This window comes from Plasmodium relictum (genome assembly GCF_900005765.1).
Source record: "Plasmodium relictum strain SGS1 genome assembly, chromosome: 7".
Lineage (NCBI taxonomy): Eukaryota > Apicomplexa > Aconoidasida > Haemosporida > Plasmodiidae > Plasmodium > Plasmodium relictum.
In genome coordinates, this window is record NC_041685.1 from 1,063,832 (window position 1) to 1,077,730 (window position 13,899).

The window sequence follows — 13,899 nt, forward strand, 5'->3', positions numbered from 1 at the left end:
ATATAATTGATTTATTGTATGTTTGTTAATGAATTAATAATTATTCTATTATACTGGCATATATAAATTATTAAAAAAAAGACTATGATCACAAAAAATAACAAAAAATATATATATTCTTAATATTTTGAAAAATGTCTACCATATATTGAACTTTTATTTCAGTGAAATGTTTAGTACATTTATAGTAAATATCACACCTTTTTTTTAGTTTTAAATAGTTAATGAATAATCAAAATGACTTAAACCTAAATATCTTTTTTTCTTTCGTAACTATAGACATAAAATTAAATTTTTTGATGAACAGTTAAGGATCATCATTTTTTTAGAATTGCAACATATGTTTATTCATTTTTATTATATATAAAATTTAATGTATAGTTAATTATTTTTTAAAATCGTAGTTTTAATTATGTAGTTTTCTGAATCATGGTCAAATTTAACATTTTTTAGTTTTCCAGTAATTTTCTGTTTTTAGGGTTTTACTGTAGATAAATGACAGTTTCTATATTCTTAATATTTTGATACTTTTTTTTGTCTATAGAACTTTTATTTTGTATATCTTTTGATGCTAAATTATTCTCTCTTTTTTTATAGAATAATTATTTTTATTTTGTATTGTATATTTTCTAGTTTCATTTCGTTTAATACCACATTTTTCATAACTTGCATTATTTATATTTCTTTTTTGAGAATTAGTTTTCTTATAGTTTTCTATATATACAGAATTTCTTAGTAAATGATTAATTTTTCTTGTTTCTCTGAACAAGTTCAATATATTATCAGAATTTTCAGGAGGTATTTTTTTCATATGTACTGACAAATTTATTAGATTATTTTTTTTTTTTGAATTTATACTACTAATTTTTCTTAGATTATAGTAATGCTTAAATGAGTATTTTTTTTCTATTGGGTAATTATATGGACTTTTTTTTCGGTTATGTGTTTTTTTACAGCAGATTAAAAATGAATTATTCCTTAAAATATCATTTTCTTTATTAATGAATATATTTTCTAATTTTTTTTTTTTTTCAGTTGTGCATTTGCAATTTGAAGTAAATTTACGGTTACTATACAATGAATTTATGTTATGATATGATTTTTTCATAGAATTATTTTTTTCTTTCTTTTTATTCTCATTTTTTATATTTTTCAAACTATGAATCTTTAATCTTTCACTTTTTTCTTTCAGTTTATACTTATTTTCTTCGGAAGTTTTATATTTATTAGACTCTAATATAACAGAAATATCCTTCATGTTCTTCAACAAAAATTTAAAATTTTCATTTGCATCAATGTGTTGAGTAAGAGCAAGGATGTTCTTAAGCAGACATCTAATTTTTTGTTTTAATTGGTGAAAAGATGCACTGTAATAATTAAGTTTTCTTATCAATTCATAATTTTTAGAGCGAATATCAACTACTTTTCTTTTTTCTTTTTTAATATCCGTATAATATTTATTCTTATATATCTGCTCTAATTGGAAGTTATCTTTTTGTACATTTTCTATTTTATCTGATTTTTCTTCAAGTTTGTTCGTTAATAAATTTATTTCTTTTTTTAGCTTAGTTATTATTTCATTTTTGTTCTCATGAACTTCTTTTTTATCTTCTACTAAAAATTCAGATTGTACTATGTCATTACTTATATTGTCATTTTTCGAATATTTTTTGATATATGTGTTATATATTATATTTTCGTTAATGAGATTTGATTTAGAATCTACCCTATTTCCCAAAGAAAGTTTGAATAATCCTCTGTTTTTTTCCTCAAAATTGTCTATAATGTGTTTCTTGAAATTAAATTCAAATTCTGAGCTAGAATTTAATTCATTTTTTAAATTATGTTTATATTCTTCGGATTCGTCTAATGATTTTACGTTGTTTTCTCTATTTAATAAATCTTCATTTGTCATACTTTTTTGATTATTCTCCATTGTACTTAAATCTATATTTTGATGCCTAACTTAAATAAAATAATATTAGCTCACTAAATTTAATTCAGAGCTAAAATAAAATATGTATTTTTTATTGCTCATATATAATACATTAATATTTATTAATTAAAAATTAAAAAATTGAAACTCTTTTAGATCTAAATTATACTTCCTACTAATTAAAAAATATAATTTTTTGAAGTTATATATATTTTATTGTTACCTTAAAGTTTAATTTGGTAGTATTATTAAAAACAAATTTATTAAATTTTAGTTTGAATTTTATTAAACGTATTTAAAAAGAGTATAAAAGCATAAAAAACTGCTTCTCTTTATGTAAATATATATCATAAAGAAATTAAGATTATATAATTTTGTAATTATTTTTTTGTTTTTGACATATCGAAAACACATAGGAAGATAAAAATATTATAAAACATTAATAAATTTTTATTTTAGTTTCATTAAAAACATTTTTTTGAAATACTGTCTATATATCATAAAACATAAGTTAAATGTTTTAAAATTCATGCTTGTACATATTCAAAAATGAAGAATGAATAATAAAATATACAAAGGTTTATGAAATACCCAAAATCTTAATCACTTAAACATGTATATATATTTATCATGAAACTTTTGGTTTGTGTTCACTTTCTGTAACAGAAAAAAATTTTATTAAATTATGCATATGTATTTAATAAAGTTAAGAAGTTAATGAAGTATGAAGAGCTTAAGACAATATGTTCCTACAGTAGAAAAACACAAAAAAATAAAAATTGCATAGTGTAATTTAAGATTAACTTTTTGCAATATAGTTAAGAATGCAAAAAAAAACAATTAAATATAAATAAAATTTTTTGATAATATCTTTATGATTTTTCATATGTGTTTTTCCTTTTTTCGGAAAAGAGTCATTTTAACATTATATTTAAAAGAAAAAATGAATATTTAAAGAGTTCCCCAAGAAGTATTAAGTGTTTTTGTGTAGTTAATAAGATTATATAATTTGTTTTTAAGAAAGATATGAAATATTTAATAATTAAAAAAAAAATGATATATGCACACACATTTTATAGATAATTTTTTTTTATATTTACAAAATAAAAAAAGGAAAATAATATGTTACACACTATTTTTTTTTTTAAACGTATTCTATTATTACACTATACTCAGCTTATAGCCTACAGTTATATAATTTTTGCCTTTGCTTTCAATTCTTTATATAAATATATGTTTGAAGACAAATTATATATGTTATAATTCATTTCTTATAGCTTCAAAGAAAACATTCTATAAAAAATAAATAGGAAATATAAGAATATTATTTAAAAAAAATATCTGAAAAAAGCTTGGAAATTTTTCTTCGTTTTATTCTTTCTATTAGATATATGCATGCTAAATATAAACTTTTTTTTCTTTTTTTATTTGAAGTATTTAATTTAATTTTTCATTAAGTCTTATAATGAAAGTAAGATGTTAATTTTTATTAATAATTCTTAATAAAATCTTAAATTATGTGGGTATTATAGATCAATTTTTTTTTTTTTATATATAAAAAAAAAGATGCAAAAAAAAACATTTAGAAAAAAGATAAAATTCTTATAATAAACAAATAATTGCTCGTTGTAATAATTATATTTTGATTATTTATGTTATGATTAGTTAAATTCTTTAATATATACAATCATATTTTAATTTTAAAGTATCACTATATTAATAAAAATAAAAAGTGAAATATTACATGTAAATATGCAGTATGGTTAATATTCTATTTTTTTGATTGTAATTCAATATAAAATTGTTATTGAACTAATGTAAATTCTATATTTGGAAAATAAAAATATTCATTTTTTTATCTTTTATAGATAAATGAAATATATTACATGTCTTCCTAAAAAAGGAGATAGTAATATTAATTGAAACAATAAAAAATATTATTTTCTTAAGGATAATTGTATTCAGACATTTTTATGAATTTAAAAATTAGTAAATAGGAAATATTATTTTATTATATTATTTTCATTTTTACAAAAATGTATGCTTTATAGTATAATTTATTTAAAATTAAAATATTTCTGTTATATAAATAATAACTTATAGTAAAATAATTTTCTTTAAAAACTTATAAAATACCTCATATTTTAACAAAAAGTAATATTTTGTTTACATTAAAGAATAACACCATTTTTTGACACATTTTTAATTTCCTTAATTTCAGATATGTAATATGTTAGCATATTTTTTATCATGTACTGTAGAGTCATTTCACTTTGTGAACATGTAACACAGGCTCCTTCTAACTGTACATAAACTATGCCTAAATAAAAAAGATGCCACATTTTTAAACGTTTTTAGATGAAAAATCAAATAGTTCATATATTAATGTAAACCATAAAAATATAGAAAAAAAAGAAATAAAGATTTTATCACAAATATATAAAAAAAAAATAAAAATTATATAATATTACCACTGTCAATATCAAAACATATAAATTTTATATCACCACCGTCATTTAAAATTATTGGACGAACTCTTTTCTCTATTAGTAATTTTATGCTGCTGATTATTTCTATGATATCTTCATTTTCTTTATACTTTTTCTCATTTTTTATTTTTTGCAATATAGAAGTGATATTTTCAATATTAGATGAAGCACTCTCAGAGTTTTTTTGAAACAATTCAATGAAATTGTTTATTTCATTGATATGATTAATGTAATCTGAATTTTTTGAAGTGGAAAAAAATACAGGGCTTATTATTTTGTTTGAAGGATATTTATTTAGTATTTTTGCATAATTTGAGAAATGCACACTTTTTTTTTTATAAATGTTGAATTTTATTTTCCATTTGAAGCATAATCGCTTATTAGATATATTTTTAAAATGAATCATGATTTAGTAGAACCCCCAAATGAAAATTTATCAATAATTAGAGGTCTTGTAAGGTTAACGAAAATTTTTTTTTTTTTTTTATTTGCAAATTTAAAATATAAAAATTTTAATGTTAAAAAATTATAATTTACACAGAAATAATTAAGTTTTTAAAATTTGTAGTTTAATAGTGTGAATATAAAAATTGATGAGAGCTCAAAGATTTTTTCGATAAAATATTTTAATATATTTTTAAATAAACATTATTATTTTTTTTTATACAAAAATTTTTTTTTTCATTAAAGAGCTGTAATGTTTCCTTATAAGCCAAGCCAAATTGAATTGACTTCAAATGAATGGAAAAAAATGATTGGTGAAAGGATAAAAGAATTAAAAATAGAAAATAAAGTACCTAAAAAGGTAAAATATATTGATATGAAAAAAAAAATACAAAAAAAAGTTTATATAAAAAAAATTTATATGAATAAAATTCTATTAAAATTTTTTATGTAATGTATTAAAAATAAATTGAGGTATTGAAAGGAATTTAAAAATGAAAAATTTATTAAATTATTAAAAATAAAAGAAAAACTTCGAAATAACTTAATATATTTATTTTTATTTTCTTTTCCTTAAATATACAAATTTGATTTTTTTATATACTATTTCGACAAAAAAAAAAAAAAAAAAGTGAATTTAAGTCATGCATATATAATAGTTAATGTTTTTTAAATTACATAAGTTATTTTTTTGTGTATATTTTAAATACATTTTGATTCAATTTCTTAAAATTTTAATTTTAATTTTTTTTTTTAATATATCAATAAAAATTAATGCAGTGTTATGACGACGCAAAGAAGGGAAATAATGGAAACCTAATAACCTATAATGAAACTTGTAATTTTATGTTTATAAAGATGTTAAATATTCATTCTCCACCTAATATTAAACCACTAGCAACAATTTGATTTGATTCAGATAAAATAAAGCGCGATAAAGGAGAAATAGTAAAAGAAAGAAAATCATAGATATTAAAAAAATAATTATAAAAAGAAATAAAATAATTTAAGTCATTTCTGAATTTTTGAGCGCACATTAATGAATTATTATTAATTTCTATTTCTATAATACCGACATCATAGCTTCGTAGATACTTTTTATTTTCAACTTTTTCATATAATATATTATTTTTTTTTTTATAATTTTCTGATTCACTAATTTCTGTTAAATTTTGGTTAGAGTTATTTAATTTATTATTTAATAAATCATTAGAATTGAAAGGGAATTTTTTATTTTTATAAACACAATATATATTTTTAATTGTTACACTATGTGAAAAATTTAAAGAATAAAGAAGGTATTGTCGACCTATTATTACTGGAATTTGTATTTCATTCATTTTTATTAACACTACCACTTTGTTAGAAACAAAAATATTATCTATATTATATAACGTATATTTTTCATTATTTTTGTTGTAATTATTTTTTGTTCCATCATTTACTAGAACGGAACCATTAATTATTTTGTTTTCACTAATTTTAAGAACAACATTTTCTATAATATCGTTAGTTATAGTAATATTTTCATTAAATGAGCAAACGTTTGCAAGTTTTGATATCATTTGTATAGAATTTGTAAAATTATTTTCTTTTATGTTACATGCGCTATCAAAATTTTTAATATTTTCATTTAAATTTTGATTTTTTATTTTATCTGAAATGGCAGAATCAGGTAATTCCAATAAAAATTTTTTGAGCAAATCAAAATCTTTTGTTCTTGTTAAATAATAGGATAAGTCATCAATATTTACGTATTTGTAAAAGCAACTCTTTTCAATTTTTTTTATAGTAGTTTTTTCTTTAAGTGGTAGTATAGTATAATCGTTTTGAGTCTTTAAAATTCCACTTAATATTTTAATATTTGCTTTTATCAAATTATTTGATTCTGTAAAGTCTTGAATAACACCTATAAATGTATTATCTTTATTTATAGCTTTTTTAGCTGGATTTAATTGGCAACTTTTATCAAAATTATAAAAAACATTATTTGCAAACAGATTATTATTTTTAATAAAATTATAATAAGAACTTAAATTTTGCTTTTTCTCATGTAAAATTTCTTCACATACTTTAAGCAAAAATAAATCTTTTTTTATATTCATATATTTTATTTCATCATATAAGCTAAAATTACAATTGAATAGTGGTTTGTCACTTTTTTCAAATTTTACTATATTTTTATTTTTGTACGCTGAAACAGGTACAAATATTAAATTTCTTTCAAATAGGGTACTGTAATTTTCCAAGCATTTTATATGTACATAAAAGTTATTATTAAAAAGAAATTCAAATATACCGTCATTTTGTTTGCATTCAAAAAAGGATTTTATTGTATTACATATATCTTCAAAAACTTTTATATCATAATCAAATAAATCTAATTTATTTACTACTATGATAACATTAGAAATTCCTACTGATTTTAATATAGAAATATCTTTATATGTTTCATCGTTTTTTTTATTATAAATATTATTTGCATCAACTAGTAGTATTGCACAATCTGCAAAAAAGCTCCAGGAGTATAAGTTATTTACTAATTCATTGTGCCCTGGTGTATCAAAAATGTTAATTTTCCTAAAGCAAATAATATCATTATGTATTTTTTTTTTTTTATAGAAATCTTCGAATATACCTTTATTAATGTAAATATTTTTATTTTCGTCCTTTTTTAAATTTTCCACATTCTTTTTATTGTGATTAATGTTTTTATCATTATGCTCATTGTTTAGTAAAATGCCATATGCTTGTTTTATGTCATTTTTCGTATAATATATAAAAAATTCTTTTCTTTTATTAAAAAGAGTTATATTTCTTTCTCTTTCATCATCTTCTTCATCTAATATAAAAGTGTATTTGCAGCTTTCTTTAACCTTTTCATATTTTTTTATTGTTTGTTCACTTACGTAATTCAAATTATATAACAATGCTCCTATTAATGTAGATTTACCGGCATCAATATGTCCTAATACAAGGATATTTAATGTATTCAGCATTATATACTTGTTCTCTTTACTATTTTTCAAAGTTAAATTAAGTTCTTCATTTTTTTTATTTACATTTTCTATCTTTTCTGCTTTCTTTATTATATTTTTTTTAGAATTATTATTATGTTTTATTTTTAAAGAGTTTACATTTTTTTCAATTTCAAATTCTGAGTAATATTGTTCATCATAGTTGTCATAATCTTCAAAATCATCTTCATAATCATCATAAACTAAATTTTTAGATCTCTTTTTATTGCTCATTTTAAATTTAATTACACATATATATATATTTTTATTTTAATTTAATCACACGTTTTATTGTATTAATTTTAATGAAACTTATTTCTATCACATTTTCATTATTCATACTTTCATTCCAAAAGCAATAGAAAAAAAAAGAAAACAAATATAAAAAAAAAAATTAATAAAAAAAAAAAAATCTAACATTTCTTACTAATATTATTACTTTTTTTTTATCAAATTATTTTTTATTACATAAATTCAAAATATCATATTTTAACAGAATTTGATAGTAAAAATTTATAAGTAAAAGAAGGAAATATATTTTTCGAAAGTGTTAATATATATTTAAAAAAGGAGAGAAATGCATATAATTAAATGTACATATATTTCAGTTAAATAAAGAATTCATACTATGAAATTAATTTTTTTTTTCTTTGCTATATATATTTAAAAATATTAATTATAATTGAAGACTTATTCAATAAAATAAAGAATGAAGGAATATGAAAGGATATTGAATAACGTATAACTTTTTGAAGAAATAAATATTTAAATTATTTTTTTGTGTTTGTGCATGTTAACTAAAGACATAAAGAAAAAATTAGTTTATAGTTAGTGGTAATATATATTTTTAATAGAATTTTTTGGAATAGTTATTTTTATTTTTTTAAACATATAAAATATTTTATCTGGACAAAAAAAAAAAATATATATATATATAGAAATAAGAGAACGTAAAATTTATACAATGGAAAATTCAAATAATTATAAAGGCATTTCATATGAAAAAAGTGCACAAGTAAATCAAATTAGTTGTAAGAGTTTATATTAATCATATTAGTGAAATTTTTTATATCGTTATTTCTAAGGAATAAAAGCTAAAACTATTAAAATATAAAAATATGTAATTAGAAACGAAAATAGTATTGTTTTTTTATTTTATATATATATAAATATAAATATTTTATTATAAAAGAAATATAGGCATTGTTAAATAATTATTTCAAACAAATTATAAATGAAGTATTAAAGTTACAATATTTTATAAAGGAATAAAAAATAGAAGATAAAAAATGTTTTATTTTTTAATTAATATGACAATTATTTTGTTTTTAATTCTAAGAATGAAAAAAACAAAAACATTGAAGATAAATTCAGAAATATTAAAATTATAGCATACTGAAAAGAGAAAGACACTATCCATAAAAAATATGAGAAATCAAAATGTTGTTTAAGATAATAATTACATATGATGACTTCATAAAAAATAAGAAAATATAAAATATTATTTAAAATAAAGTTAGATTGTTTTTATTTTTTTTATTATTCAAAAAAAAACTATTTTAAGGAGATTAAATACTTATATAAAAAAAATAGCACTTTAGAAGATATTAGAGTTAAAAGGAAATATATTAAAATAGAGCAAGTATTATTATATAGAAGAATTTTTATTACTTTTTTTTTTTTTGGATAAGATAAAGAAAGTGTGAAAACCTATTAAATTACTTAAAGAAAAAAAAGAAATTTTAAAACACATTATATTAAAATTTTTTAGAGTGGAAATAGAAAAATAAACATTATTTAAAAAAATATATATAATTTTCAGAAAAAAAGAAGCGTATTTAATTGAAGTATATATATTAAATATTTCTATAAATTCTCCAAAAAAATAAGATAAATCTTATGATATTAAATATAAAAAAAATATAGAAAAAAAAAAAAAATTGGAAAATATTTTTTAACAATAAGAAAAATATATATAATTTGGAATATTTAGAAGAAAATAAGAAATTAAAAAAAAAATATTTCATTTATGCAAGTTATATTAGGAGGGTTGCTTGCTTAAAATATATAATGAATATAATTGCTGTACCTGTTTTATTATTAATGCATCAGTAGTAAAAGAGAATATTTCATTAAGAAAAAGATATGGAGCCTTTTAAATTTGTTGGGAATGAATATTCTAAAATTTATAAACGAGAATGATAACGGAAATACATTTGACGAAGAAATAATTTTATTAAATAATAGAAAAGATAAATTTCATGAAAATGAAATGTATATAAAAATATTAAAAAGAACAGACGAAAAAGAAAAGGAAAATATATTAATAGATTATTTAAAAAAAGTAGAGGTAAAAGAAAAAGGAAAGATTCTATATTTTAATAAAAATTATAATAATAAAAACCTTGAAAATATATCTATTGAGAGGATAAATAAAAAAATAAAGCATATATATTTATATATGCCAACGAAGAAAAAAAAAGAAATGAGATATATGAAATTGCTAATAAAAAAAAAAAAATGTATTTATTATCATATAAATGAAAAAGATATATTTTTTAGTAAACTTATGGGAATGTTCTCTCAGGGTAAAAATGAGTCTTATTTCAAAGGTAAAATGGAATGGGGAAATAATTATTTTGAAAAATTAGATAAAAATTATTTTAAATATTTCATAATATGAAAAAAGAAGATTTAAACAAAATTAAAGAATGTATAAATAATTTTTTTTAAATTATTTGTCAAAATAAGAATGACTTTTTAATAAATAGACATCAAACTATTGCACAAATTTTTTATAATTTTATTTCTGTACTTTTTGAATTCATTGAGAAAAATTTAGCTGAAAAAAAATATATTATTAAATAACCTCTAAATAAAAATTAACAATATCATTATATTTTCAAACAACATTTTTGCTTATTTAAATAAAATTTCTGTAAAAGTAATAAAAAAAAAGGGAGTTTTAAAAACATTGTAACATTTCAAAATATCGTTATAGTATGTCATTATAAGTAAATTATATGAAAACTATAATGTAGTATTTTTAGAGTAAATGAACATGCTTCATTTTCTCAAATTATTTATTATTAAAATTTTTTTGTCGTATCAATCAATGTAAAAAAAAAAAAAAAGATTTAGTTGCTTTAAAACAATTTTTATTGTTATTATTTCTGTTTTATATATATAAAAGAATTAAAAAAACATTAAGATATTTTTTACAATTGTTTTTTTTTTTTAATTATCTTTTTGTAGTTCGTCTTTTTGTTAAATTGTATTATTTTAATTTTTTCATTAATATTTATTTTTTTTTTTTTACTTTATAATAGTTGGTTTTTATTTAATTTTAATTTATTTTTGCTTTTATACTGATAATTTTTCTCTTTAATTTCAATTTTTTTTTTTTTTAAATAGCAAACTTAAATATTTAAAATTTTTTTTTTTTATGCATTTAGAAAATTTTAAATATAAAAATAGTTGCAGATAATTTATAACATTTCATTTTTTATAATAAAAAATATAAAAATTTTATTAAAATTATTTGAATAAAGCTTTTTATTTTAACTTCTATAAATATTTATATTAAATGTCATTTATGAAAATTAACAGTGTTAAAAGCAAATATTAAAAACGTAGTATGTTTTATAAAAAAATGAGTGTACATTACATTATGTAAAATTTAAAAAAAATATATTTTTTACTTATTGATATATTATATATTTAAATATTTTTTTAATTTGAATATATCTTTTTTTAAATGTTTTTTTTTTAATATTTATGAAACTGAAAAAAGTAATATGAAAAAATCAGAAATAGAATCATTGTTTGTTAAGTTATGCCATGTTGAAAAGGAAAGTAGGGATAGAGGAATAAATTTACTTTATGATTACATAAGTAAAAATAAAAAAGTTCTTAATAAGCGTAAAATAACATATATTTGCAAAGGATTATTTTATTACTATTGGTTATGTTATTCTATTACTGAACAAAAAAAAGCGGCTTTGAAAATATGTAGATTAATACATATAATTGATAATAAAAAAAATGTTTTTGTATTTTTGCAATGCTTTTTAAATGTTATGTCAACAAAATATAATAATTTAGATATACATCGTTTAAATAAATTTTTATTTTTATTCCGAGTTTTTCAAGCTGAATTTTTAATGTTTTTGCATAATAACTCATGGAATAGTAGTTATATTAAAAAATATAATAAAATAATTTTAAATAGTTTTGATGATACAAATGAGCTTTTTTATAATTATATAGACACTTTTTTTGAAGAATTTTTAGGTAATGAACATTTTTTAGAAACAAAAAAGGAAAAAATAAATTATGATACAAAACAATTTTTATTATTGGTAGACCCTTTCTTTAAAATTGTATGTGCAACAGAAAAGAAATATATAATTGACTTAATAAGAAATAAGATTTTTAATAAAATAGTAAAAATGGATATAAAGAAAAGTCTTTTAAAAAAGAAAATTAATAAATATTTACTGAAATGTAAACATAAATATGGGGTGAAAATTTTAAAAAATATGTACAATTTATCCATTTTTGCCAAAAAAAAAAATAAAATAAAAAATGAGATAAAAAATAAAGTTCCTATTTTTATTGAAAACTGTGCCAAACAGGCAGAAAAAAAAGAGTTAGCTAATGAAGAAAAAACTGACAGTGAATTACCATATAAAAAAAGTGGAAAAATTAGAAATGACTGTCTTCTATATAATAAAAAGATGTTACATAAAAAAAAAAATAAAAAAAAATTGAAAGTATTAAAAGATATAAACATAAAAAATGAAGTTATTTGTGAAGATCAAGATAAAAAAAATATTTTAAAGAGAAAAAGTGGGATATGTTCTGAAAAAAGAAAAAAAAAAAAGACGAACATGAAAAACATAAAAGTTGGTGAAAAATTGACTTCTGACATAAGTTTGATAAAAAAATGCAAAAAGAATTTAAAAAAAAAAAAAAAAATGAATACTATAGCAAATATATGTAAAAAAAAAAAAAATGAAATAGATAATAATAATATAAATAATTTAGATAAAAACAATAAAAAATGTTTTTCATATAGTATTAATGAGAATAAAAAAAAGTCAAAATTAAAAATTTATGCTTTTAATGAACCAGCATTGAATGGAAAAAAAAAAGTTTTACAAGAAAATAATTTAATAAAAGAAGAAATAATGAAAATAAATGAGAAAAAATGTAATTTACAAGTTAAGAAAATACCATTAAGTAAAAATAAAACAAAAATACAAAACAAAAGTTCAGACCATGCAATAAATGGTACAAGTAACACCTATGTAAAACCAAAAAAAAGTAAAATAATGAAATTGAAGGAAATAAAATTAAAAAAAGATAATGATAAAGAAAAAAAAAAAAGTAATATGGAGAATAAAATTGATAAAAATTTGCAAAATGAGATGTCAGAAAAAGGTAACAATAGTTTAGTTAAAAAAACAATTTTAAAAAAAGGAAAAACAAAATCCGTTGTAACAAAAAAGGTTCACTTCAATTTAAAAAAAAATACAATTGAATATATTCCGCGGAATAAAAAAAAAAGTGTTAATTCATTTTTTTTTTTAGATAATTTTCGCAACTTAATGAATATCCCTTCATTTTTATAGAAAAAAAATTTTTTTTTATTTTATTTTTTTTTATTTTTATGTTCACTTCCACTTTCATTATTATATTATTTTTGTTTTTATTTTTATTTCTTTTTGATTTTATTTTTACTTTTATTTTTATATTCATTTTCATATATTTTTTCCTTTAGTTTTGTTTTTAATTTTTTGATTTTTTTTTTTTTATTTAAAAAAACTCTAAAATTTTAAACTAATAGAAAAAAAGTACCATATTTTATTTTCATAGTAAAATTTTTTTTTGATTTTTTTTTTTTATATATTTTGTTAAATATATTTTCAATCAAATTGAATTTTTTTTTAAAAAGAGTTTTACAAGAAGAAATTTGCGAAATATTTTATTTTGTTTTAAAATTGGCTAA

The 13,899-nt window shown here is 17.9% G+C and overlaps 4 protein-coding genes and 1 pseudogene across 4 annotated transcripts, besides 1 other annotated feature; 2 read left to right on the top strand and 3 right to left on the bottom strand.

Moving 5' to 3' along the window:
• Positions 1–571: 571 nt before the first annotated feature.
• Positions 572–1,936, bottom strand: PRELSG_0728600 (conserved Plasmodium protein, unknown function; the record flags this gene model as incomplete). Its single annotated transcript, XM_028675993.1, has 1 exon — positions 572–1,936. One exon carries the CDS (start codon positions 1,934–1,936, stop codon positions 572–574), a length of 1,365 nt encoding a protein of 454 aa, XP_028532527.1.
• A 2,171-nt stretch (positions 1,937–4,107) lies between these two features.
• On the bottom strand, positions 4,108–4,831 carry IscU2 (NifU-like protein, putative; the record flags this gene model as incomplete). Its single annotated transcript, XM_028675994.1, has 2 exons — positions 4,108–4,256; positions 4,408–4,831. 2 exons carry the CDS (start codon positions 4,829–4,831, stop codon positions 4,108–4,110), a joined length of 573 nt encoding a protein of 190 aa, XP_028532528.1.
• Positions 4,832–5,738: 907 nt separating this feature from the next.
• On the bottom strand, positions 5,739–8,120 carry PRELSG_0728800 (elongation factor Tu, putative; the record flags this gene model as incomplete). The annotated part of the gene is made up of 1 exon (XM_028675995.1): positions 5,739–8,120. The coding sequence occupies one exon, from the start codon at positions 8,118–8,120 to the stop codon at positions 5,739–5,741; it is 2,382 nt and encodes a 793-aa protein (XP_028532529.1).
• A 766-nt stretch (positions 8,121–8,886) lies between these two features.
• On the top strand, positions 8,887–10,803 carry pBAS (annotated as a pseudogene).
• Positions 8,887–10,803: a sequence feature (hypothetical protein, pseudogene).
• Positions 10,804–11,683: 880 nt separating this feature from the next.
• On the top strand, positions 11,684–13,522 carry PRELSG_0729000 (nucleolar protein Nop52, putative; the record flags this gene model as incomplete). Its single annotated transcript, XM_028675996.1, has 1 exon — positions 11,684–13,522. The coding sequence occupies one exon, from the start codon at positions 11,684–11,686 to the stop codon at positions 13,520–13,522; it is 1,839 nt and encodes a 612-aa protein (XP_028532530.1).
• Positions 13,523–13,899: the final 377 nt, after the last annotated feature.